The 26,006-nt window shown below is 41.0% G+C and overlaps 1 protein-coding gene across 6 annotated transcripts in view; it reads left to right on the top strand.

The window, feature by feature from the left end:
- Positions 1-26,006, top strand: part of LOC111253745 (uncharacterized) — a 159,387-nt gene that overhangs the window by 53,618 nt on the left and 79,763 nt on the right. For 3 of the 6 annotated variants that reach the window (XM_086975423.1, XM_086975422.1, XM_086975424.1), the window contains exons 2-4: positions 3,738-4,023; positions 5,983-6,231; positions 8,253-8,412. In XM_086975423.1, the coding sequence (XP_086831549.1) occupies positions 3,738-4,023; positions 5,983-6,231; positions 8,253-8,412 (695 nt within the window). Of the gene's footprint in view, positions 1-3,737; positions 4,024-5,982; positions 6,232-8,252; positions 8,413-11,236; positions 12,190-26,006 lie in introns of those variants that run through there. The other 3 variants (XM_086975426.1, XM_022813634.2, XM_086975425.1) reach the window with 2 other exon arrangements.

Genomic DNA, 26,006 nt, shown 5'->3' with positions numbered 1-26,006 from the left:
TTACATCCTATAGATTCATCAGCGATAATTTTGCATTGTCATCGTGATAGCTTCGTGGGTAATTTATTTATGATACTTAGAAGCACAATTGTGGTGTAGGTTCGAATCCGGGAACGGACACATGGCGACGTTTCGTCCTGGGAGCCAGCCTAACGGTGATACCAGACGTAGAAATCGAAACCTTACGCAATTCATTAGCGAAAATCCGGCTCTTCGTATTCCTATCGTATATTAAAGCTATCAAATACATTTTTTAGCTTATACGATCGTCGCTCACCCTGCAAAACGCTGTGTATTGTCTCCGAAAGTTCAATGGCGAGATATGCCTAGATATCTGATAACCAACTTTGTTTGTGCATTTGTTTAATCCCTAGAATCAAAAACCTGTTGTCGACTTTGAGGTAAGGGATCATCGTCCTACCTGGATCAGGGCCGCGGTGGAGGGATGGCTGATGCCATATGGGCTCGGCAAGGTCTGTCTGAACGCAATCTCCAGAGGAGAGAAGGCGGGCGGGCGCAAAACGTTTTATGCCACGTGTGGTGGATCAACGCCCTACCCACCGGCTTTCTTCGGCTTAACGTCATCCTTTAATATCGTGTATCTCATTGGCTGTTTTTTCGGATCTCAGCCGCTGACTGTGATTGATTAGAACAACTTTTGTGACTAGCGAGAAGATTTCTAAGGTCGATTGTAGACCATCTAAGAAAACATGAATTACTGGTTTCTATTAAATGGTCCTTTTCAGTTCTCTCATAATATGTTCAGTGGAATCAAGCGCTTTTACAGTATTCCATAGCGATTCATGGTTATTCTTGAACGGTGGTCAGAAACTAAATCTTCACGAGTTCACGTGCCTGTCCGATACGTTCGATATACACCAGGGATAGCATGTTTCTTGATTCAGCACTTGATAGTGCACTAAGATATATGAATGGCCTTCTACTAAGTTCCAAAAGTTCTGATATTCTCCTTTTTTTTTCCTTCAGATACTCTCCATACTTAAATATCCATATCATCATCCAAGTACCTCATCCCGTTTAGAACGAGTCTGTATAAAAGCATGAATTCCAACGGAGTATTTTGACATATCACCTCCGGGCTTGACACAGTGGTTACGATACGTTTTTTCATTTGATAAATAATGTGACTTAACAAACATATACCGTCTTACATCTTGTAAATAGAACCTTTACATATGGCGCTTCCCTAATCCGATCGAGGTGGCTAGTCGAGATACTACGGCGATCGGTACCTCTATTTAGTGACTTCAAAATATTCGTTAACAAATAGGACATCGAGAAGCAGCAAACATCAAATACTGACAAATTGGAAAATATGATCTATTCTCAAGGATCTACTTTTTACTTACACTTTTTTGTTATCATACGGAATAAACAGAAACTGATTATAGTTTGAATGGTCACGATTCGATCAGTGTAAGTATAAACCAGCAGATTGTAGGTATCCCAGCTTTTTGCAAGGGTACCTGAACGTCCAACGTTATTAACGTTGTAATTGTAACTACAGGCGTAGCGACTCGTTTCTTAGATAATCAGGTGAAGAACTAAGCGTGCCATTATCTGGGAACTTAAGCTTTCAGAGCGGTTCATCGTACGTCACGTAAACGAAACTAAATTTAAAAATTGATTCAACTAATAACATGCACAACTTGATGTAATAGACAAAAGCAAGGCGACATACCTAAATTTCGGCTTTGATCAGAGATCGCTGTCTCAGTGCTACAATCCAATTTGTACCGATTAGCCTTTAATGATATTTGAATAATCATAAACATGAAAAAAAAAACATAAATCATTGAAAAAGCGTAAACAGATGCTTTGCGTGAGTGACGACATAACGTAGATTTTAATGTTGTCTCTAAGAATGCCTTTTATATATAGGGTGTCCTGAACAAACGAAAATCGGAGCTGAACTACATTATGGAGATAGTTTAGGACGTTGTAGCGACGACAATCATGTTATACATAAAAAAAAACCTAACCTTTTCCTTGAATCGGCCACCATTGAAATGTTACAGTTGGTTTACTACAATGAGTACTATTTGCTTAATGTTAAGAGCATATATATATATATATATATATATATACTGCTCATGATGAGGTTGGACCATTACTGGTTTCCCACGGGGAGTATTGGCCAGAAGGCGACTAACCTTCTACCAGTGGCATGAGTGCTCCGCTACCTTTCACTACTGGTTATATGAACGGTCGGTAAAATTAAATTTATTTATCGTTGTTGGTAGTAGTCAAATGTTTTCTACATATAGACCAACAACACAATATTCCTAGATATACTATACATTAAATCTTTGGAGCAACCTATGCCATATGGATTATATGAGTTTTGTTAAATATAGAAAAATAGTTTGAAAGATTTGTCAAATTTCCTAAAGATGCACTAAGGGGCAACGAGCGGCATGATATCCACCATGATTTCCTCCGTATCTGAAGTAAATATGCGCACCATTAGACCTGTGGACACCTGGTTCCCTGTATAGTCTGTGCTAGATCTCATGCACGACAAGGCGATTGATCCGATGTCTGTTTGGCCAGATCGTCCTATTCCGTTCTGCGCGCAAAGCAAAGAAACGCCGATTTGCCTTCGTGAACTTTTTCACCCAGTTCCTGTTATTAGTCTTAAAGGTTGAGAGGTCAAATTGGATAACAGCAGCGAATAGGCTTGGAATACGTTATTTGTAGTATTAATGCCCTTTCTAGGAAAAAGGTATTGACATGATTTAATTTTTCGAGATCGTTTGCTGTAAGATCCTGTCAAATGACGCGTATCTTACAGGTAGCGATTAGAGCTACCTTAAGATCGAACAAGCTGAGAAAGGTTGCCAGACACAAACGATCAGACGTTTTAATCGCTTACGTGGCTGGCACTACCTTCCTGTATCTTTTCGCGTAGGCAACGTGGACGATGAGACTTCTGCCGTTTGCAGAGAAAAGCAACCTTAAGTAGGGAAACTAGTCGACGTACGCAAAAGGCGATTCGAGGGCATATGACGTGTCAGCGGCTGCCTTCCTGTCCTTATGTCTTCCCTTCTGAACTTCTCCGTCGTCTCCGTCTCGCCCAGGTTTATGGTCGGGCCCAAGTCCACGACTGCCGCATGGAACCGGATTAGTGTTCGCTGCACTTAGAACCTGTTCTATCCCTATATTAGTAGGGATTAGATATAGCTGACGTCTATAAAGAAGCTTCATTTTTTTTTTAGTTATTGCCTGGCCGCTAAAGAAATTTTGTGAAGTGAGATTGACCTTGTGCTCTCATGGCGTTCTGAATTAATAGATCAACGTGGTAGCTAATCTACATGTATAATTAGATTACAATAGTCTTTCATATTTTTCTTAGCTTTTATTATATGTATATACATATATATATAATTTGATCTCAGAGTCCAACCATTTGAGAGACCGCCCTTACGTATATTTGGCTAGAGCGGTGATCCACGTTAAAAGCCTTAATCGAGCTGATTGATCGATTGAGTTATCCAGCCTTCACTAGAAAATTGTCATAAAACAACGTTCTGTTACTCTGTTCAAAGGTTTTCATACCATTATGGACTAGCGTGTCATAAGACAAGTAGCCAAATGCTGACGAAACGCACTTCATTAAAATACTATGTTTTGATATTATTTGAATGTCATCAATTTGATACCAATAAAATAGCTACAACAGCTAGTCAATGACGATTATTTTGGCTACGTTTCAGGCTTCGAATGCCACGAAATAGATCTGCTGTACGAGGTTCACCCCACGGACTCGACGCCCGGAGTGAGGAAAGCTGCCAACGATCGGAGGTCGTCGTCAACGTTAACGGCAGTAAAAAATAGTAATCGCCAGCAACAACATTTGGATTCGGAAAGCGATGGAAACGTTTTCAAGTTTCGTAGCAGCAATAGCAACAACAACAACAACAATAGACATCGCAACTCCAATAACTACTACCGCAATGCCATTTCTCTCGCGCCGAACTCGAATATCCGGATACCGCACAGGCGAGTGAAACCTTACTTCCTTATCTCTCGCCGGCATTTGCCGGAAGAAGTATTACCATGAACTTCGTCTACTTTTGTAAATATTTCGAGAACTGTCCGCGATGGCCAAAACGTATACTTATGCATAAGTTACCGTTTTCAAAAGCGAACCTAAAGACCCAGTCGATTTTTTTATTTAATCGATGTTTGTGTACTTGACGAACTATCGAGTTACCTATACAACCAACAGAGAATACAAAAGTACAGAGCTTTTTCTGCATTTTGTTGCATTGATATTTTTTGTCATCAATTAAATTATCGATTTTTTGTCCACACAACAAAAGTGGTTATCCGCGCTATGCAAAGAGTTAGCATATACTTAAAGGACGCTGATTAAATGTCTGTAAACAACACAATGATCTCCTCATATTTAAAAGGTGAGTGTACTGCTAGGAGATCATTCGTCGTTTCCATAGACATCAAGCTTCTTGGTTCCCTCGAAAAGTAATTGACAATCTTGAATGCTTTCTCACACTCAAAAATCAACAAGGAAAAAAACATAAAAGAAGAGTTCCTTTTTCCAGTAATAGACTTGAAACACAATTATGTTTTGAGTGCAGGGATGTCAATTTTTATCTGTTTGATGGCAGTTCCGGTAAGCGCATTCGCTCGGAACTGTTCGCCCGCTGCCGTCATCTTTACCTTTCATTTTACAAAGGGTCCCTGAATGTCCACACAGCTATCCGCACTTACGGATGCTTCTTTGCAAACACGCTCAAGCAGTCTTTGCCCAGAAACGCCGACGTTTGCTCATGCGTACGTTTTAGAATTGACACGAGCATCCTTAATGTACCTGGAATTCTGAATCAGTTCTCTGCAACGTCAATAAATTCCGTGAGGAACAAATATCGAAAATAGGCACAGAATGTAATGATCGGATTGGCCTGGCGTGAGCCTGCGTATCACATTGCGACAAAGATCAAACGCCCAGTGATACAGAAAATGTCCTAGCTCTTTTGGATGCTTCAATAGTACTTTGTCGATCGCTGCTTCCTGAAGGATAACGAGCAGCCCTTGACAAGACGCCCCCGACACACCATTCACGATACTAAGGCACAAAACGTTCAGATTCTTCTATTTGCACGACAGATTGCTAAGTCTTAACTGTTGGATGGCAGTACGCTGCTCGAGGTGTATAGTAAATATAGTAGCCGTGCTATTCCACCGTATAAAAAGGTGACCGATTCAAGACGATTTGCGACATACGGTAAGATCATTGTTTGCTCTTTCTTAGAGTTGTCCTTTCGCACGGTTCGTCGTGATTGATCAGACGTGGTATTAATAAGTCTACCTTTAAAGGAGAGATTTAGTGCGTGGGCTATGCACCTCGCCCGAATTAAATACATGCGTCGGACTAAGGCCTCCACTACAAGGGCCCCGCCAGTATTTATAAATGGGGTATTGGTGTATTTCAGAATGATTTCCATCGCTTCTTTAGTTGTATACGACCGAAATTAGATATCGGTAAGAAGACTAAGATTAGGAGTCATTTTGCAGAATTTTCTTATCGGCGACAGGACCGAAGAGTTTGCCCGCGATGGGCTGACCCGTCACAACTTCATCACAAACTCTTGAATGCGAAGATACCTACCAGATTAGAAAACCGGCCAGACCAGTAGATTTTGCTTTGGCAGGCGCAACTTATACACATGTATGCTTTTTGGCTAGCGTGGATACTTTTTTTAAGAACAATCAGGAAAGTAAACAAGTTTCATGTTAAATTGCCCTCCCTCTCTCTCTCTCTCTCTCTCTCTCTCTATATATATATATATATATATATATATATATATATACGTATAGGGATTATATTGTTGGCGAAGGATTGAATACACAAAACAAAATTCTAGAAACTTTATCATACGGTGTTGTGCGCTATCTGTGTAGGCGCATTCAATTTGTGCGTGTTTTTTTTTTGTTTAGACTAGTGCTTCCGGAGGAAATGCCCCGCCATTTCATGCTATCTTCCCGGCTCAAGTCGGAAAGTCCATTAGGGGGCTATTTGTTCGCTGTGTTGGACTCATCGGACACCGTTATCCAGCTCGGCATGTACATGCACCCGGTGGACAACTTTAAACAAAATATTACCATCTATTATTCAGATACGAGAAACACCAGAAACAACCAGATTGCAAAATTTGTTATTGACGACTTCACCGGATCGTGGATATGGTAAATACAAGCTTCTTTTGCAAACGCTATTTATAGGTATCTGATTTATTGACGAATGGCAACGTTGTCGTACCGATATGGACAGTAACAAATCTATGAAACGCTGAATACTTTTTTCATTACATCCACCGCAAGCAAACGGCTCCTTTCCTGGCGAGGCAGAGTCAATCGATTCGAGTCCCTTTGCCAAATACGGGTATATAACTGCTATGCGTGTAGTTTAATGAAGAAAGTGATGGGACAAACGCGTTTCGTGTTCATCTAAGAAACCATAGCAAGAATACTCAAACCAGCGATCAACTATACGCCAAGTATATTAATCGTGCATTTGAACTTTTTCATACAATTGACTTTTTGTTATATTTAACGCAGCAGCATGATAAACAGTGCGATCCAGAAGATGTTTTTACGGGGGCATTATACTTAAATAGCAACATGTAAATGTATTAATGGGGGGCAATAAAGCGTATGCTGGCATAAATAGTCGATACATCTGCTCTGCTAATGGTAGACCCGCATCGTATTCTTCCACTTCGAAGTGCTTCCAGCCATTTCATAGCTTGCACACATATTTTCGCAGAGCCTAAGTTACTTGTCCAAACTGAACTTTAGCTTTTCGTCTTTTGCCACGCGATATAACGACAATCAGCTGACGTAAATTCACTTTAAGGCTCCTCAAACACATATTTAAAGCGAAGCAGATTTGCCAATAAATAGTTCAATTATTAGTCCTATAAAATAGAAACCGGCAGCTCATTATGAATAATTTCCAGGTGCAGGTCCTGACGCGGCATAAATTTGTCTTTGGTGAGGGTTATGGGAGACAAAATACTGCGTAGTTCGAAAGATGTCGTCTTCGTTTACGGCTTCCTTTTTCCTTATCCTCAAGTGCTGTATACTTTTGCAAAGCTGTTCGAAACTGTTATTGTCGTTTTTTTTCCTGATGACGGAATTTATTTTCAGTTTGCGATTCGAAAAGATAAATAGGATAGAAAGGAAGCTTTGAAGAAAAAGTTGACCATTCATCCACGGATGTCAAAAAAACAAGCCAGGAGTTTTTTCGGCATACAGTAAAGGGTACAGCTAATAGGTATCGGCGTACCTATCAAGTATTTTTTGTTCATGCTGGCTCAAGGTAGTCCCCACTTTATTTCAAACATAGAATACACACACGCGCACACATAAACACAGAGAAATTGCATTGTTTTACTTGAAAATGTCATTTTGTACACAATAAGCCACTTCCGAGTAGCACTTTCAGTTATAGGGTTATATTCGTACTCGCCGTACCCATCTAGGTTCATTTCAGTAGATATTTGGGTTGAGTGGATAATGCGCCCCGAAAGCCCTTTTTTTGGTGCTGGGCACCAAATGACCTCTGAAATTCATACTTAAAGTAAAACTTTATGGTCTGGGCAAAACGGCGACAATGGATTTGTAAGAAAGAAAAGATCTTCGGAGCGGTAGACAGCCAGCGAGCCGACATTTGGGGATGTGAAGCAATAAACAAAAAGTCGTAATTTAAACAATCGAATCAAATTGTCAAATATATAAAGCTCCCAAACTGTCTAAGCTGAATGGCCTTTCAGGCCTCTAAAGGCTAGGCCAAATAGCCGTGATGAATACGAAGCCTAACATACTTAACTGGCGTTTTCACGGGGTGAAGTGGGCTTTTTAATTACTATGCTCGAATTTTCTTGCCCTAATGCAGCATGTTGGTTTTTTAGCATATGATTATTTAGGTACAAAGCTAGCCTTGTGCAACGAATACGCGGCCACAAGGTGGCCTCTGTCGCAGAATGTCTCTACGAATCCAATTCTCATTACCACCGCTTCATTGTAGAGAGAAGCAGAGTGTTTAAGCCTTCGATTATCGCCAAAATGGCGGCTTTTCCGTTCGCAATAGAATGTTTGCGCTTAACACAAATTCACTGAGGACACCCTGTATAGATGCTTGTCGCAGCTTATTATTCGTGTACTATATACTTGGTATATCAGTTAGCGTTGCATAATTTTAACAGGTTGAGCTTGAAACTTCACGGGAACGATCTCACATTATTCATCAACTGTAAGAACGTTTCAACAGCTCGCGTGTCCCGAAGTCCTGGAGGGCTAATCTTTGATATGGTTTCTACACTTTTTGTGGGCCAAGGTGGACCAGTTTTCAGTGGACATTTTGTGGTAAGAGCTGTTTTTAAATATAAGCTATATGTAAAGTATTTTAATCTAGTTTTAGACTATCAGTTAGAGAATAGTTTACTAATATTGTATATACCTCACTGTTAGAAATACAAATTTATTAGCCATCATTTCATTGAGTTGGCCAACGTATTGGCGGATTTTTTTCATATCATGCCTTTTGCTTAGAAGGACAGGGAATGGATAGTTGTTATTTCGTAAATTGTACTGATCAATCGGCGGTTACGCTTTCTAAGTTTCATTTCAAGTAGCTATAGTAAATACGAAAAAAGAAAAAAACACCCCATCCTACAACATAGGCCGATAATGGAGTTACCGTGTAAAATATCTCTACTGTACATCAGGAAAACCTAAATACGAATTGAGTACGAAGAGCGTTTGATGGGTATCTAGGTTTGAGTTCTTATTCCTCTGCCATACGCTCGTGGCAGGGTAGACTTATTGTCCATTGCGCGAATCTCGTAACGTTGCACATTCGCCGCCATATCCAAACATGTATTTTAAATTGTACTTTTCTAATAAGCAATAGAATTAAATGAATAGCCATGCGCAGGTAGATCCCTGTCAACCATAAGCGTCGCCTCAACGCTCGACTGTAAGGGTAAGTGGCCTAGTAAAATTCAACCGGAGGGCTCGTTCGAGTACCCGCACTATACGTGTTTCCTCTACACATGCTTTTCAATTGAAATAACTGACTTAACTTCACATTAGGCCTTCATATTATTGATTAGATACGTTCGTATGCGGCTGCAAAATACGCCGTTCCATATTCAATGACCCACGCGTCAAACATCAACTCTGGTCGTGCATCACGCCTGCACGTAATCAGAAACAATAGAAACTGAACGAAAATTAGAATTTTGTTATTTTTATTTGCTCATTATCTTATTTCGATTAATTTTTCTTAACCACTAGGCCGGATTTTCTTTAACCACAGTAGAGTATCCTTAGTAGTAGAGTAAAGTCCGCAATGCAGCCGGCGGGTTTTTGTTCACGCATATAATTAGAGGGCTGCAACGGGGCCTCGTAAGGTCAATATGGATGTTGTTGCGCGTATCCACATATTGGTCATTCATTCCTTTAACCTTGTGTTGGGCAGAAGATGTGACGACGTATGAATTCGATTACAGCTTCAGCCATGATTGTAAGAATATAATCAAGCCACTCGAGTATTTGAAAACTCATCAGAAGTGAGCTCATATGAAATTTTAGGTTATACCGTACAGCAGGATAACGTTTAAGGTCTTGACCAACTGTGAGGGGCGGCGCATTTTGGTACGCCATCGTAACAGACAACGTCAGCAATCTTCTCTACCGACTGGAAAGCGGACCTCTGAAAAATTCCGTTATCTTGCCCTTGCCCTTCCGAGATGCACCTGAAAGTAGTTTTTAGGCTATTGCACGAATCTGCCCAATACAATATGTGACAGATTTGACTCTGAGGCCATTTCGTTATTTTCTACCATTCGTGAATTGTCGCAGCAATAGGACCTCTAGTGCCCGGACAGTTTCGATATCGGATGTTATTGAAAAAGAACAGTTGTTTAATATGTTGCAAACTTTCAACATTTTTCTTGGCCAATCGTCATTCAGAAGTGCCTTGCAACTTCTGACTTCGGAATCGCAATGGATACGACAACGGAAAGCGCGAGGTATGCGCACCCTTCTTTGTAGCTATGCAACTTCTAAATGCTCCCAGCTAGATCTGAAGTTTAGGATAGGTCTATTGTAATCAGCCAAAAAGTGGGTTAATATAGCAGTGATGTGGAAACTGCTTTAATTCCCGCTCATCAGAGGATTTCCTTTATCTTCGCCTGTCTGATAGCATTACGAATATACAACATCAGTTTCGATGGTCCACTATCGAAATGAACAGTGGCTTCTCTCACTTCTACAAGCGAGAAGATCTGATTCGAGCTCGACGGCATTATTTTTTTTACGTATCCTATGATACGTATTCAGTGTATCTAACGGTGCAGAACGAGCTGAACGTTCGAGTACTAATGTTTTAATACACATTTCGCATGTTGCTGTTTACAACCGTCGTGTATGTACGTCGGAACTTACTGAACTATGCACGTACCCTCTTCGGCAAAGTCAAAGTTACTTTTGAATTTTGTTCTAGAAAACGTTCGAATTGTCCACCTTCAACGCATTTTGTACGCACTTCGAGGCAATGAACTGGTTTGTTTTTGAGGAATCTTTTTTGAGCTTTCGATGATGCCATTACTCTGCTGCAGATGATATAAGGGCTCCAATCTAGACAAGGTGCACATCAAACTATATATTTAATTTACCATAGCTGTTGCAATTTATATCACATTTGTCGTAAATGCCCACTAAACCTAGACCCATTTACTTTAATTATTCGTCAGGGCCCGAAAAATATAGTTAAATAACACTGGGATATTGGTTTATCTTCCTGATTATTCCTTTTCGTAACACATCAATATGGGGCAGTAGTACGTAGCTGCTACTATTATATATAATAACAATACTCTGTAGTAACTATATGCTAGCGTAGTTATAGTTATTACTTTTGTACTATTTGATCAAAGTGGTCAGTTTCTATATTAGTTATTCCTTCCTCGTGACAGGGCTCGAAGGTCATCAAAACTTTTACTTTTTCCCTTCGTTTAATCACTGACTCGACGAACGACACGACGGGCGTTCGCGAGCTGCCGCTGCTCCAGGAAAAACTCTGCTTGACGATGTGGAGAGGGTAAAATGGAAGTCGCTTCCCGGGAAAGGGAAATTCGAACAATCTCGTGGCGGGAACACTCTCCTCTCCCTCAGGAGCGGATTGTTCGCATGAACAGGACTCTCGACTACGGCGACAGTGCTATGGTCGGTCGCGATTTCTTACTCTTGCTGGCTTGACTCAGCGTCTTACCCCGCTTCCTCCTCGAGTTTGTCTCTTGGCTTTTGACTCGCGGTTTGTGACCATGGCGGACTACGTCGGTACTTGAGTTCGGCGATATTCACGGCAAGCGAAGACCTAGGACAGAATTGTTGTAACCTAGTTAAGACATGCACACAAAGCTTAGCACAGAAAACTGTGATAGCTTTAACAAAACATACAAGAAATGCTGGGCAGTTCGGGGGAAAGTTTTTTTTCTTTCGATTTGAAGTCTGTTTACAAAATCAATGCCTCTGCTTAATATATTTTTTAACTGTCTAAGACTGGTCGACACAACGAGATGAATACGATCGACTGAAACGAAAGAGGTCAGTTCAAAAAGGATGCTACGGCCGCTGATTGACATGTGGGTTGCTACAACGCCGGGCCAAACCATTGACGGAGCACGCGGCCCGAACTAAGTTACTGAAGTTAGTGACCTTACATGAAGTGTTTGACCCAGGTGGAGCAAGTTCGAAAAGTGCGCACAACGAAGATCCGCACAGTGTTTCCTGTATCCAGTAGATACCGATGATTTCTTCTTATTATCAACACCGTCATCGAGGTACTACGACTTCCTTGGATTGAATGCGTGCTTATTCGCTAATATGGAGCTGATAAACGATGCTTAGATGGCTCAGGTGACCCTAACGAATGTGGCAAAGTTCATGGAAGCTTTTTCGAAAATAACTAAACTCGATAGAGCTTAGAAGTATTTCGGCGAAAGCTGTTGGAAAACTGTGACAGCATCAGATTGTGCAGAATCTACCTGTAAATGTATGGTGTCTGTGCAGGGACGTATGTCAACGTACTTATTCTGTCTAATCGTGTCGAACGTTAGTTAGGGAAAAACAAAACAGGTAAGCATATGTATGTATATATATATATATATATATATATATATATATATATATTGGAATACGCTACTTGCCATTTTTTACTAATGCCTGGTATAATTTTTATGTTTCATAACTTAAGTTATACAGATTTCATAAGTTCTAATAGGACCTGGAGATCAATAAACCTTCGATTCCTCTTTATGTTGCAGTCCAAAGTGAAAATCCATAGCGTAGGGACGAAGTAGAAAGCTTATTCGATCGACTATCGTCTTACGGTTTTTTTACCTGCTTCAACTTCAGTTAATAAAATTTTGCTTCACAAAAATTATTAGCACACAGAAGTAAATCGTTACTTAATCCTTAACTCGTTTTTTTCTCAAGGATAAGTAACTATTGGTAAAGAGTAACCATCGGCTCTCATATGATTTAAGTCGATATATTTAGCTGCTGTCATTCCATTGAAACAGTGAAGACATTCCTTAGCACAGATACGTATACCATTAGGATCAATGTTTCCTGCCAAGAAGGCACAGTGGACCATTGTTGTCACAACTTAAAAAAAGTCTTAAGTATAAAAATAACTTAGGAAATACAGTAGTTGCATTGGAGTCTCTCAAACGGGCAATCGAATTGGGAACATCAACGGGTTTTAATAATAATAATAATGGAAATATTATCCAAACTTTAACTATATTATCTTAGTTCGTTATAGCTACGCGGGTGATGATAGTTGTGATCTAAATGGGCATTTCTGACATTAATAACGTAGCCGACTGGAGCTGTGAAGGGGGAGAACAGCTGAAATGATGAGCCCAGCCTCAAATCCAATGGCAGCCAATAGCCACCTTGCACATTTGCGAACGTACGCCGCCATATGAACACCTACCGTCTACTTTGTCTAGCCTTGTAGGTTTATTTTGTATATATTTGTAGGTTAAGCTGCTAAAAAGGAGAGAGCGGCTTCCCTAAATTCGACTGTCCGGCTGCTATTTGAGATGAGAAATACAAGTTACCTTTTTTAGCGAATGCTGAAATTGATTCACCAAGGGTTGACTCTGAACGAACGTTCCGTTTAGTAGTTTGGCAAGCTTGCCTCGTGAAACTTGTCCAAAACCAAAATAAAGTTTGAACAGATAAAAAGAAAACACGTAATTCTATTAGCGGTAACCAGAAATAAGCGCCATTCGTCATTTCCTGCTGATTTTTTGTCGTTCAGCCCTTCCATCGACAGCAAGTACCTTGACTACTTGACATCCAGTTATCTTTTTACTTTGCCAGATAACAAAGAAATCGTGTGACAGAAATAAGCTAGGTTAAGATATCAGCCAGCTCTTTAAGAAAACTAACGTAAAGAGAGCCAACTTAGATTCGGCAAAACAAATGCTGTTTCTTCTCCAATTCGTATTAGCAGGCCGTTCAAGCTACCAAGTCGTATTGACATACCGAATATGCATTAACGAACATGCCACGACGTGCGCCCCATGCTTACCGATGGCACGCGCGTCGCACGCTACCATTGGTGTTATAAGACGCTCGGTCCCAGCGCTTGTTCGCGACGCATAATACAGCTTTTGAGCAAATACCTTAAACGCAACGATTTACCGCGACTCGATATCGTACACACGGGCTCGATAGAACTCCACTAAGTGATCCAGTAAGGTCTACTACTGTTCCGTCATCTCTGCACCTACAACGGGTCCTTACAACGGGTCCTTACAACGGGATTCTTGGTGACCGCGATCATAAGTTTTTTCGAACTTTAATGATACTTTTTAGGACAGCGTTGCACAGTGAGCACCGCCGCAGTATATTTGTCGGCTCCGTAAAGATATTCGAGCGTGGAATCGATGTTCGACGCACCACGAATTGAGATAAATTATAGATACTTTATTATATACTTGATTGGACTTAAAAGCCCTGTGCATTAGAAAAAAAAAAAATAATACTTTTTGGGTCCTAAATAAAAAATCGTCGAAATTCTCGCTGAAGTACATTTCTTGAGAAATACAGTATCTTCAGACACTTAATCGTCTCTAGCTTCAGTTAAGTTAAAGCAGTCACTGTTATCAACAGCGATACGACGAGGTATACCTAACAATCGATATGCGTCGGATTGCATAAAGGAGGCGACTCCGGGCTTTTGAAAGGCGTGCTTCATTTTTCAAAAAAAAAAGTTTAAAAAAGTTAACACGAGAAAGGGGAATAGATTGAGATCGGCCTGTATAGGTGCACGCGTATCTGGGGGAGGCGGAGGGGGGAAGGTACTGGGAAAACGAATATTTATTCAGCAGTAGCGCGAAATGTCGCATACCACCGAGCTGCAGCAATTCTCGCAACAAAGTGGCCGCATTTTCCGATCCGCGTACCCCACATCGGTCACTCTGGGGGGTAAAGAAAGGCTTGGGTAACATTGTACGTGCTCCTCATTCTAAATTTTTCATAGTGGAAGGTAGCGGATTCAACGCATAGTGGCCTGCGGACCTACATCAATATCACTATAAGAAACCACTTTGGAGAGATCACTGACAATCATGACGAGGTGAATTATACTAAAAGGTATGACTTTTAGCTACATTTAGAAACATTAGTTCTTAAACATGGTTGACGTAAACACGCTTCGGTTATACGCGTGAACTATGCACACGCCTAACAACTGGTGTATAACCTTGACCATATTCTTGTTCACAGATTGTAAGTCTACTGCAATGGTTAATTGTCATCTTAATTTAGTACTGTGTGTACCGTGAGTATTGACTTATTAAACGGAACTAGCTGAAATACTATAAAACACACAATTTGTTATTGCAGCCCGCTTATTTATTCATCAAAATACTTGTTGCACTCCCGACACCCCGAGATAAGACTGCAGATTTTAAGCTGTACTATCTTTCGTAAGTTAACACAACAACATGTAAAAGTAAGGGTAGACCAAAAATAGTCGAAAAGTCCGTAGCAAGCAAGGTACAATAACGCAGCACCGAACTACAGACATGTTCTATGCTTATCGAACTTCACCTAAACTTACAATTTAAGCGAACAGATACACTTCTCGATAATAGAAAACATGATATTGGTTTGACTTTCCTTCCGACTTTCAGTACCTTCCTGGTCATTCTCAAGCCCACCTGCAAAGTATGTCCTGTTGGCTATGGTGGTAATTGTGTATTGGTATTGTTATAAGGATACCAAGTTGCTCGAGGTAAGCCGGGGGAACATAGGAGCGCCGACCCCGCTTCTCGTTAAGCCCCTTTGTAATGTGCCAATCCAACTAAGAATGTTAGGCTTTTGCGAACATTGGAATTCATTGGATCACTGACCGCACGAGGGCAGCGGCACGCGTCGTGCACTGCCTGTCTGCCTTCGTGGATAGAGCTCGTTGAAACAAGCACTAACGTCTCCTTAACTACTATTGTAATTGAAACGACTTCTACCTCACTATAGGGCAGCGACCTTCTTTTTACTCTACTTCATTGCGGCGTCTTTGACTGCATTACAACCTCAAAGAATCAGATTGAGTCGTCGAGCGGATTTAGGAGATGGTCGATCTCTTTATCAGCAGGTAGCACGAGGGAATTAGCGTACTTGATGAAAAGAATGAACACATAACTAGTCGCGTGCGGGGCGCGCTGTCTTCGAAGCTCGTTCGGCTAAGGGGTCGTTCTTATAGACGACTTGGACACTGGTTGTGCCATTCTCTAGCTCCACCAATAACTCTAGGACGTCACGAGTGTGATCGGGCTATACATCTGCCTGAATACAATCATATTTGAAAACAACAAAAACCGTGTGTGAGATTTGTCTCAGATGTACCACAAATGTTTACAAGCAATGTCTGTTTTTTGCCCCTAGCATATTCATATAGTATCGTATACACGTAGAAAGAGTATGACTTGAGAATGCCATACAAAAACCGGTTTTCCAATTATTTATATGAGAACATAATGTTAAGAGGTGTCGCTACAAAGTCTAGGGGGGCACTCCGCAGGACATTGTACGAGCCGAGGGATTCGTCTCTCAGAAGTCGTGGTTTATATGGCTATCCCGTCATGAAATAGAGCTTACATGCCCAAATTATGAGAAGTTAATCCGGAGTTTGAGTTTAACGCGACACACTTCGTTGATGCTGTTTGCTCTAAGAAAACCTTGAACGAAGATTGTCTCGCGGACGACCATGACTCCCCGCACAAACGAATTGTGCGGATTTTTACAGCCACTGTATACGTAGATTCGATAGTAAGGAGATATGTGCGCAATGTGTGATTGCCTTATCGTACGCGGTATTTAGTTGGAACGTCTCATAGATCTAATGGTAAAACATTGTCATCCTTAAATAGACATCAAGGGGTAGTTCGCCTATATAAGTGAAACGATGTTTTCTTTTGACGTTTTTGTTTTTTATTGGGGATATTTAGTGATACGCCGAATTATACAGGAATTTAATATCGTAAAGTAGAAGGGATTCTCAGCAGCTCATTTATGTACGTACATGGGTGTGCGTGTATATGTCATCAGCAATGCCAACTGTGTCTGCCGTGTAGAACGTATCACCTTGCGTTAGTAAACCATTGAGCGCAAAAAGGTCTCGAGCCTAATCGACTACAAGAGGGGGACTGGCGAGAAAGGGCCTGGAAAAAGGGAAGACGCACAGTAAGGTCAACCCTAGCAGGCCTTCGCTAGGAACATTTCTTCTACAGTACAAACATTAGGTAGCGGGGTCATTTGCGCCTACAGTTTGACCCTATAATCGACACCTCTCTACTTATCATTCGCACACACTTGCCACAGCCATGTGCCGTTGTTCCTTTTAGATTTATATATGCGCATAGGTGTGTGTATGTGTGTATATAGGCAAATGGCCTTTACGCACAGGGGGTTGGAAGAGGAAGGTCTCCATTATGGAAGCGGCTACGATAGGGGCTGTTCCATCCTATAACTTGTTTCGCGAGGCTCTCTGCGAACGAGCGAGCAAGGTCCGGAATCCTTTGCTCGACCGATATCTAGAGCTGGTGCAGCCCTTGGCGACGCGTCGTCGAGTTATTATTACTATTATCTTACATACCTAGAGGTACCTCTGGTACTATCTCTGCCGTTGGCACTTATTAACTAGCGACAGAAGTTCTGTTGAAGGAGCTTTGCGTAGCAGGTCAGTAGGTAATGGGTAAAGACGGCAAGCCGTATAACCCGCACTGTTTTGGCTTGAGCTTAAGACTGTGAGCCATATGAGTGTGTCTGATTTGGCGAATATCAGAATAAACAGATACACTGCAAATGGAGCTCTGCCGTGCGGTACTCAATACAAAACACTTAGAACCTTTGTTAAATTTCACCTGAAAATGAAGTATGTATTCAGAAAAAAAGAGTTGTTGTAGCGAAGAAAACGTTTCTATGAGCGCAACCTGAAATGATTTTGTCACGCGTCGATGCTAGCTGCAAACCGCCGCTTGACGCCGGGCTGAGTCAATTAAATTACGTTATTCTTGTGCTACCCAAAGTAGTTCCCCTCATACATGTTTTCGAAAATAAAAATACGCTCTAGCAAATATCCCGTGCATGAACTAGTGCCGGAATCATATAACAGAACTTCTTCGCTATTCTGACATATGTCGGTAACATTATGTAATATAGAGACAAAAAGCTACCTTGAAAAAAGCCTATATGTCTTTCAATAAATTGATCCATATGTGAACAGAAATGCCGTCCGACCACTTCCTGAAGGCTCAATTCGTACTGACCAATCACATCCATCTTGGCAGTACATTAATGTTTGCTTAACGGAAAAGTAATCATTTGTTTTTCTCTGTAAGTAAATTGAACATCGCTTCGAAGCGTTTCAAATAACTTATGAAGTACGCCTATGTAAACATTCGAGTGCTTCTGTTTATCCGTTGGGGGAAGTTATTTTCCATATCTGAAAGCAGTTATATTCAAAGAGCACCGACGAGGTCACTGGCCAGGACGGTCCTTTTGATGAGATCGGATTCAAGAAGTAACAGTGACCATTGAAATACTGCTTATAAAAGGATATTGATTTTTTTTTTGTCCTTTTAGACGAAAACTGCGCCGAACGGTATGGGTTGTCGATTTAGCTTACTAAGGAGTATGACATAGCGCTTTGTTAGGTCGCTTTGTAAGCCACAATCGGCGCTTTGTGGGTTTGTGTTGACTCAAGTTAGGTAGAGACCAAGTGTGTTTCGCCAGTGAAAATGGACGCATGGAGTTGACATGGTGATCAGTTTCTCAGTGAACAAATGAGGGGATGTAAACAAATGTATCATTTTCTCATATCTCTATATAGACGTTACGTGGAGACACATACGTACGTTTGTGATATGGTCGCCTGGTGCTTCGTTGATCTGCTGCTACTGAAACAGAACGATCAATGGACAGACAGTCAAAAACGACTGGCAAACTCACACTGAAGAGTACTTGTCTTTAGGAAACATTTTATCGTCGTAGTAGTTCTATGTAATTCTCATTGTGGTGCAGGATTTTAGAGTTAGAGGAAAAAAAACGATTCTGATTAATAATAGATACGTAGTAACATTTAGTTAATTCCAACTTCGCACATCTGCGACGACTAGTTTTTACTGAAGTGAAGGAACGCTACGTATTTCTTAGTCGAATTTTTAAGCGTGTCTCTATCTATGCATGTACACGTTGGGTACATTTACTTCTTGGGTACGAGTGTTGGGTCGCGAACCATATTACCATCGACATGTTACTATATTTAGTCCTAATTTTCCTCATTTTAATCCTAAATACTATACTAGATATAGATGTTCTGGAGCTTCACAGGTCGAACGACGGTGCTAGAAAACTATAACGAAACATGTAAACATCTGTAAAAGAAGAATCTTAGCATTAGTAAATCAAGCGTCGCTCGCACTTCAACACGTTGAAAATGCGATAGTCCCATTGTAACAATTTGACAGACGCGAAGATCATCCGAGTCGAAGAACAGAATTATGCAAATGCTACTTGGATAAATACGTACAGGTTTCGGGGAAGTTTACCTGCAGCGATAAAGTTACCTACCTATTTTGAATAGCAAAACCTAACATTATTGTACTTATTACGCACTGACCGCAAATTTACGTGTTAACAGAGAACACTCGAAGATTTTCCAATATTTTTTTACAATTTATTTCAAGCGAAGGATCAATTGGCTCACTCTTCTTTGGCAATACAGTTATTATTAGCTTGTGTTAAGTGTTAGAATTCATCGCGGAAGCCTCTACTGCGACGCGTTCAAAAGGACTTTGATGAAGATAACGCATGTAGTTTCCGACAGCATGGAGCACCTACACGTGATCATCGAAATGTGAAAGTATGCTTTGATGAGAATCTTCCAAGCAAATAGATTGGGCGAAAAGGCCCTACGGAATGCTCTGTCCATTGCTCGCACCTGACGCTATTGTACTTTTCTCGTGGGGACAGCTTTAAGATAAAATTTAAACCAAAAAACAAACAACACTGAATGGTATTGTTTGTAGAAGTTTGAGAATCAATAACTTACCGTCATCAGCTGTCTGATGACCAGGCTGGTAATAATTTTGGTAGGAGGAAGACCTTTCATATCTATTCCTTTGTGGCCTAAATATTAATTATATGAGTTATTGTGTGTGGATACTCCGTATACAAATAGTTTCTCTATTATAAGCTAAAATTCAAAAACGACGCGAACAAGCCACCGCTTATTATATCGATCTATATGAAAAAGGAAAAAAAAAGCAGAATCGAAGTATCACGTTGCTAGGACATAGCTTTAACAATATGATAGTATTTTTTTGGTAAAGCTTAGCTATGTGTTACTGTTGCGGTGCGTATCGCAAACCAGTCTACGACGTCCACTGTCGTAAGCTTTTGACGGGCAGGACCACGGGCGAGGTCAGCGACTGGTAGCGCATGGTCGGGCAGGCTATTAGCGGGTAACTTGATTGTCGGAACCTCGAATAAGAACGATGGCGACACACGACAATTAGAAGTGAGCTAAAAAAGAGATGCTAGGACGAAAGAAAAACAGGAGACAAGAAAAAGGAGAACGAAAAGCTTCAATTGTTCGCATGGCTTAATCCTGGGGTAAGCAAGGGTCATAAATTAATCGCTTAATAGATTGCTTATTAGCTCGTTGCGTCTGACGACATGTCCGTGTTCGCGCAGCGTCGTCTTGTGTTGCGTACATGTTTAAAAATATCGTCGTTACGCCGACGTTTGAGGCTGGCGCTAATTCACGGCGTTCAGCGTTTTTTAAATCGACAGTGGGGGGCAGCGATCTTGATTGCAGCGGTAGTCGCAGCTGGCCGCACTCGACAAAAAGTGACATTACCCACTGCTGCCCCGCCCGCGCCTCCCTCACTGCGCACGACGCCGAATCTAGAACTCGTCCTGTTGGTTGTCGCTGCGCCCCGATCGCTCTGTCTGACACCGAAGTTGCTGCCCAACTCCGGCGCCCCGTTGAGCTTACTACCGCGCATAGGACGCTACGGAAGGGGAAGCACGTGTTTGATACATAGACGCCAAGACCTTCCGTCGTGTCTCAGACTTCACAAGGTACGCGGAACTACCGCTGAAAAATAGGGCGAACTGCACCCGGCCCTGCGAGTTGTCAACAGCATGTGGATGATGTCCTGGTGATGATGTGAGATACCTGGGGAGGCAGTTCGGAAAGGGAGCGGGCAGGATGGGTATCAGAGGGAACATTGTGCCATTCCTGTCTCGACATTGACTTAATTAGCAAGTCCAGGAAAATGTCTTGCCATTAGAAAAGCTGGAAGGTAATTTGCCGCTAACTATTTGGCATGTGTTAAACGTTAGGAGGATGTCGGATTATTAAGGCAGGCAATACGTAAGGAAATGATCGAATAAAGTTAGTATATTAATATGAAAAGCGGCTCGCGTAATTTTATATGCGAACTTCATTGCTCATGCTTTTGCGCAGGGAGATAGAATTAGTAAACGATACAGCTTATGAAAATGAAAATACCAACTAAGTTATGTGTTGTGCAGTTTACTATTATCTAAGCTAAAAGTTCTCATTATAATGGCGAACTACCACTACCAATATTGCCAGTAAATGGATAGCATTGACTATTTTGTAGAGTTCTTCTTTGGAGGTTTCACAAGACTGGCGTCCCGCTATTAACAGTACTTCATTGACGAGTGATTTACTTGTAACTAGCCCTCTGATCCAAAAATAGACGAGCCTGTCTTTGTCAGGCGATCTTGAGTAAATATGTCTAATGTGAAATAATCCGCCGTCTACCATTTACAATAGAGTAGTTTACAGCTGTAGACTTGCAAAAACTATAAAAACCTTTATTGTATAATAGATTTCCAATGTGTTTGGAACAACAACAAATTGCTAGGCGTGACTGTCGTGTCAACGCTTGCGTGTGCGTTCGTATTAAACGTGGTCGTTCTAGCTAACCTTCTAACAAATCAAAAGAAACCCTCCAAATCAACAGGTCGTATTTATTAGTTTTGTATCAAGCTGCCCTATAAGCGTTGGTGTATACATTTCTTCGTTCACCACTCCGTGCCGTAGGATACGCAATCGATGCTACTTTGGCAACGTTTAAATTTACAGTGAATTTCCAATCTTTTTAAGTGTTCATTTAATAGGACAATTATGTCAAATTCCGTTTACCATGTTTCTCACATTAGAAATGACTGTTACCTACAAAGGCAAGAGATCTTTCCACATATTTAAGAACCTACCATTAGAAAGATCTACTGCTGCCTCCCTCGTGCCCTGTGTCTAGTCAGCAAAGAGCTTGTCAAAAAACACCAAGGCAAGCTCTGTCCCCACAAGATGGTCCCGTAAGAAGCCGCCTTTTCCCCTACTAAACCAACGTGCAGTGATTCATGGTCAAGTTCAGGCCAAGACACTCTCTAGTAGCTCATTTCTATTCAACTTTCTCCATGTTTGGCCTTCGTATCCAACTAATCTGCTCACCCGAACTGATTCGCATAGTGACATTTTTCCTTTCGTCTATGGGCACATTATAACAACATCGAGCATTATATCTCTCAATGTCGTTTCGGGCATTCTGGTCTTCTTTCTTCTTCTGGCATCGTCGAACTATTTTACCCTCACTGCCAGTTTCCACTGGTAGCATTTTTTTTTATTGCTTGTCTTTCACGTGACAAGATTCCTCCACGCTAGTATAGTGGTGTGTTGAATGCATTTGGGTTATCGTGACCATTATACTGCGCGAGTGGTCTTCGTATCTTTCGAATTCAGAGATGCGGAACAATCTTCTCATTGTGTTATTTTCAATGTGTAGTTCCAAAACGATGTGTGTACAGCTGGAAGGCAATCTGACATTCACTATATATATATCTAATTTGATCTTCTCGTGCTGTTGGAGTAAAAGAAGGACCAGGCACGACGCTGTTAATAGTGCGATTTTATGCCCTTGCGTACCGTAATGTCGTAGCAAAGAAAACTGAATGGCCGGAATTATCTTCGAGTAAAAAAAGCGTCTCGGCGCTTTATCTGTTTGGCCCAGCCTTCTTCTTCTAGGCACAACCGCATTTGGTCGTTACCTATGTTGTTCATATCTAAGTTCTTCAGAATCGAGAATCGTCTCAACGGGTTTAGGCGGGCCTTGTCCGAAACATTGATTCTCAGTAAGGGAGGCCCAATTAATATCTTGCTTATCAATCAGATACACCATAATCGAAGAGCGTGTCTGGCCAGTAAACGTTGGAAACGTTATATTAGGTAGATCTCGGAAGTCAAACGAATAAGGTCAAGGGCCACTGGTAGTATGACTCGTCTGATCCAGCAAAGGCTAAGAAAAAGAATAGAAAAAGATTACGATCACAGAGCTAGCGTTTTTAAACGTGAGATAATTGGAAAAAAAAAGATAAGAAATAGAATAATTGTCATGGTGTATATAAACGGGAAAAGAACGAGATCGATAATTGCTGCAAACAAAGAACGTAGCTATTTGGTGTGTAAAATCGTCACAAGGTTCTGCTTTAATTTTCGGACTTTGCTGAAAATTTATCGATTTAATACGTTTTCTATCATCGAAACGTGAGCACCCATTGAAAGTAGAACGACACCGACAGTAGGTTTGTTGGCCTTTGAATGGTCCTTTATAGGTTACGGATCAATGACACTATGCTATGGTGCTGAAACTAAAATGAGATGCTCCTTCAAACGGGTCTGGTAAGGTCGTTAACCTTAAGCATTATCCACTGCATATGTATTAGTTGGCCTACACCTGCAGCTTTTGTTTATACTCAAAGGCTATACTGGACCAAACCTACTAGGCACACCTAAGGTACTATGTTCGTACTTATTTAGAACTATTGAATTTCGCCGGTTACCGGACTGGTTCAGACAGTAACTAATAACGAAAAGCCAGTCGAAATCGACCAGTCTCTAGGTTGATAACCCAAAGGTTATCAACCCCGGATGTAAGTACCCTCTACACACAATACATCGTAGAAAGGATAGTCATTGTTGCGAGAAAGGATGTAAAGAAATTTGTTTCTTCATTAAATAGTGAACGAAATATCATTAACGATACGGTACTGTGGCTGCGGATACTTTTAATTTGAAACGCTGTAGGCGTGTGATTGCTATGAATGGAAAAACGTCTATCCTATGCACTTCCTTAGCTTAATTGGTTTATTTGTTGAATAAATCTCTTTGCAATAGAGGACTGCACTCTTATATATCGCAAAGCGTTCGTTCGTCCCTTCGTACGTACGTTTTTGCTCAATACTGTAGAGATCCAATTACAATTTCGGATATATGTTTGTAAGCCAAACAAGAGCTGTTTTGTCCATAGAAAGGCCGGTCAGGCTCAGACTCATCAAATGTCTAGTGTTAATGGTGATATTCTTCCGGCGGATCTGAATCTCCAAGTATATTTGATCGTAATTAATCGTTTTGTATTTGTTAGCGTCAGTAAAGTATGGCAGAGCCTCTTGCCCGCCAAGATCAATTAAAGCATGTCGCGGATAGCGAGTGCGATGATGTTTGTTTTTGTTTAACGGCTAAAGCTGCGTATAGTTAGACATCGAACGTGGCATTCATCATTTAAACACTGTCTATGAAGACTTTTTTTTAGACCGTATCAACATACATTAATCGGCCAGTATCAAACGAATAGGAGTAACAGATGATTGGCTTAGGTCGACGTAGCTCTGCTAAACAGACTTTTTAGTAGCGGAATCCTAACTACGTCTAATGTTCCGTCCTGCTTTGAATCCCACATCGCGAACATGGACTATTGAAGCAAAGGGCAACACCTCTGGTTCGAGTAGACTGAATGAAAAAAAAAACAAATTCACCAGCTATAGATATAATATACTTTAATAATTACTAGTCGTTCGGATAGGGAGCTAGAAATAAAATTCGGCCATTTTAATTGACGATCGCAGAGTTCGTATACCCTGCCCGTGTCGGTAATAGGTTGAATGATAAATGGGCTCCAATTGTTTCAGCTCGAGTAGATATACTGCCCACAATTTTGATTATGCGTAAAATAGGAGCTGCGTTTTAATGTAGAAGATAGCTTGAATACTGTTTTACAAGCGTCAAAAAAACTATTCCTGCTTACTGTGTACACTTTGGTACCAGTACGAATGGTAGAGATGCCACACGTAACGTGTACGATCCTTACTATCTATGCTAGACTATAGTAACTAAAGGGAGATTGTCTTGCTAACAGAGTGCGTTTATGATACTTCTACTTAATAACTGGCCAGCGGTGCCATTGAGTTAATAAGTAGCGCAGGCATAATTGGAAATTATTTTCCATGGCATTGGTCGCCTCTAGTGATAGTTTTTTTTCTTTGTTGCTAATCGAAGATCGAACTGTTGGTGACAGAACTAGAAAGTTCTAACGTCACCAACTGCCGCTCCCTGGCAATTACCTATCAAGTTTTTGCTTTCATCTTTGAAAGCTAAATGGTTAAATAAGTGACAACTTTATTGTCAGTGTAACTTCGAGTCGATCGGTAAACTAGTAATAGTACACTTACCGATACTTTTCTACCTTGCATGGTCAGTCATAGTAAAAAGCACAATATGTCCCTCAGTTTGATCGTATCCTGATTTTCGACCTATGCAACCATAGCTATAGTATTTCCAGCGAGGCATGCGCTCTATCTAAAACGGGATCTAATTCAGCTCTAGCCAGAAGTGCTGAACGTAGTAAGCAGTGACGACCCTCTCTTTCTGAGTTCGTCGTTACAGAGTGTAGATCTATTAGTTGCGTAAAAAAACTGACACTCATTTGTATGAACGTCTAGCTTACATGAGATCCTTTTTCCTGTCTAGAGGCCGGCCCTATTTTGATCTGTGTTAGCATCAGGTTGTTTCGCGAGTTCCGGCTTCTCAGACACTGAATAAACGAGGAGAACAGCCAGTACATACAATTGCCCCTCAGACTTAATTGCTATTCGATTCAGCGTGCTTGGTTATCAATCTAATGACACGTTGAGTTGCCCTGTTCTCTTCGAAAGAAGGGAACACGGACCAAATCGTATATCACAGCCAAGCCTCTCATTCTGACTAACGATCGTACCATTCTATTTGTACTGCTCTATACCGACGAACCCTCTTGGCATAGACAGGAGAGTATTTGCCTCTGCTAAATATAAGAAGCAAAACGTAAATATGAAAAATCGAACTTTTTCTAATCGAGGTGTTTCCATAGTAGGATTTGTCCGCCTTCTAAGAATGGTTTGCTTTTAGGCAAGCGTTCATCTTAGAGTTCAATAGTGTGTAATAAGCAGCGTAGGGAGAGGTCTTCCTAGAGAGGATTCTCATGGTGTTGCCACGTTCGATATTTACCCAAATAACCTCGCCATAG

The sequence above is a fragment of the Varroa destructor genome, unplaced genomic scaffold (genome assembly GCF_002443255.2).
Source record: "Varroa destructor unplaced genomic scaffold, Vdes_3.0 BEIS01000007.1, whole genome shotgun sequence".
Taxonomy (NCBI): Eukaryota; Metazoa; Arthropoda; class Arachnida; order Mesostigmata; family Varroidae; genus Varroa; species Varroa destructor.
Note: the sequence above shows the minus strand (reverse complement) of the source record. Positions and strands in the feature narration are given on the sequence as shown.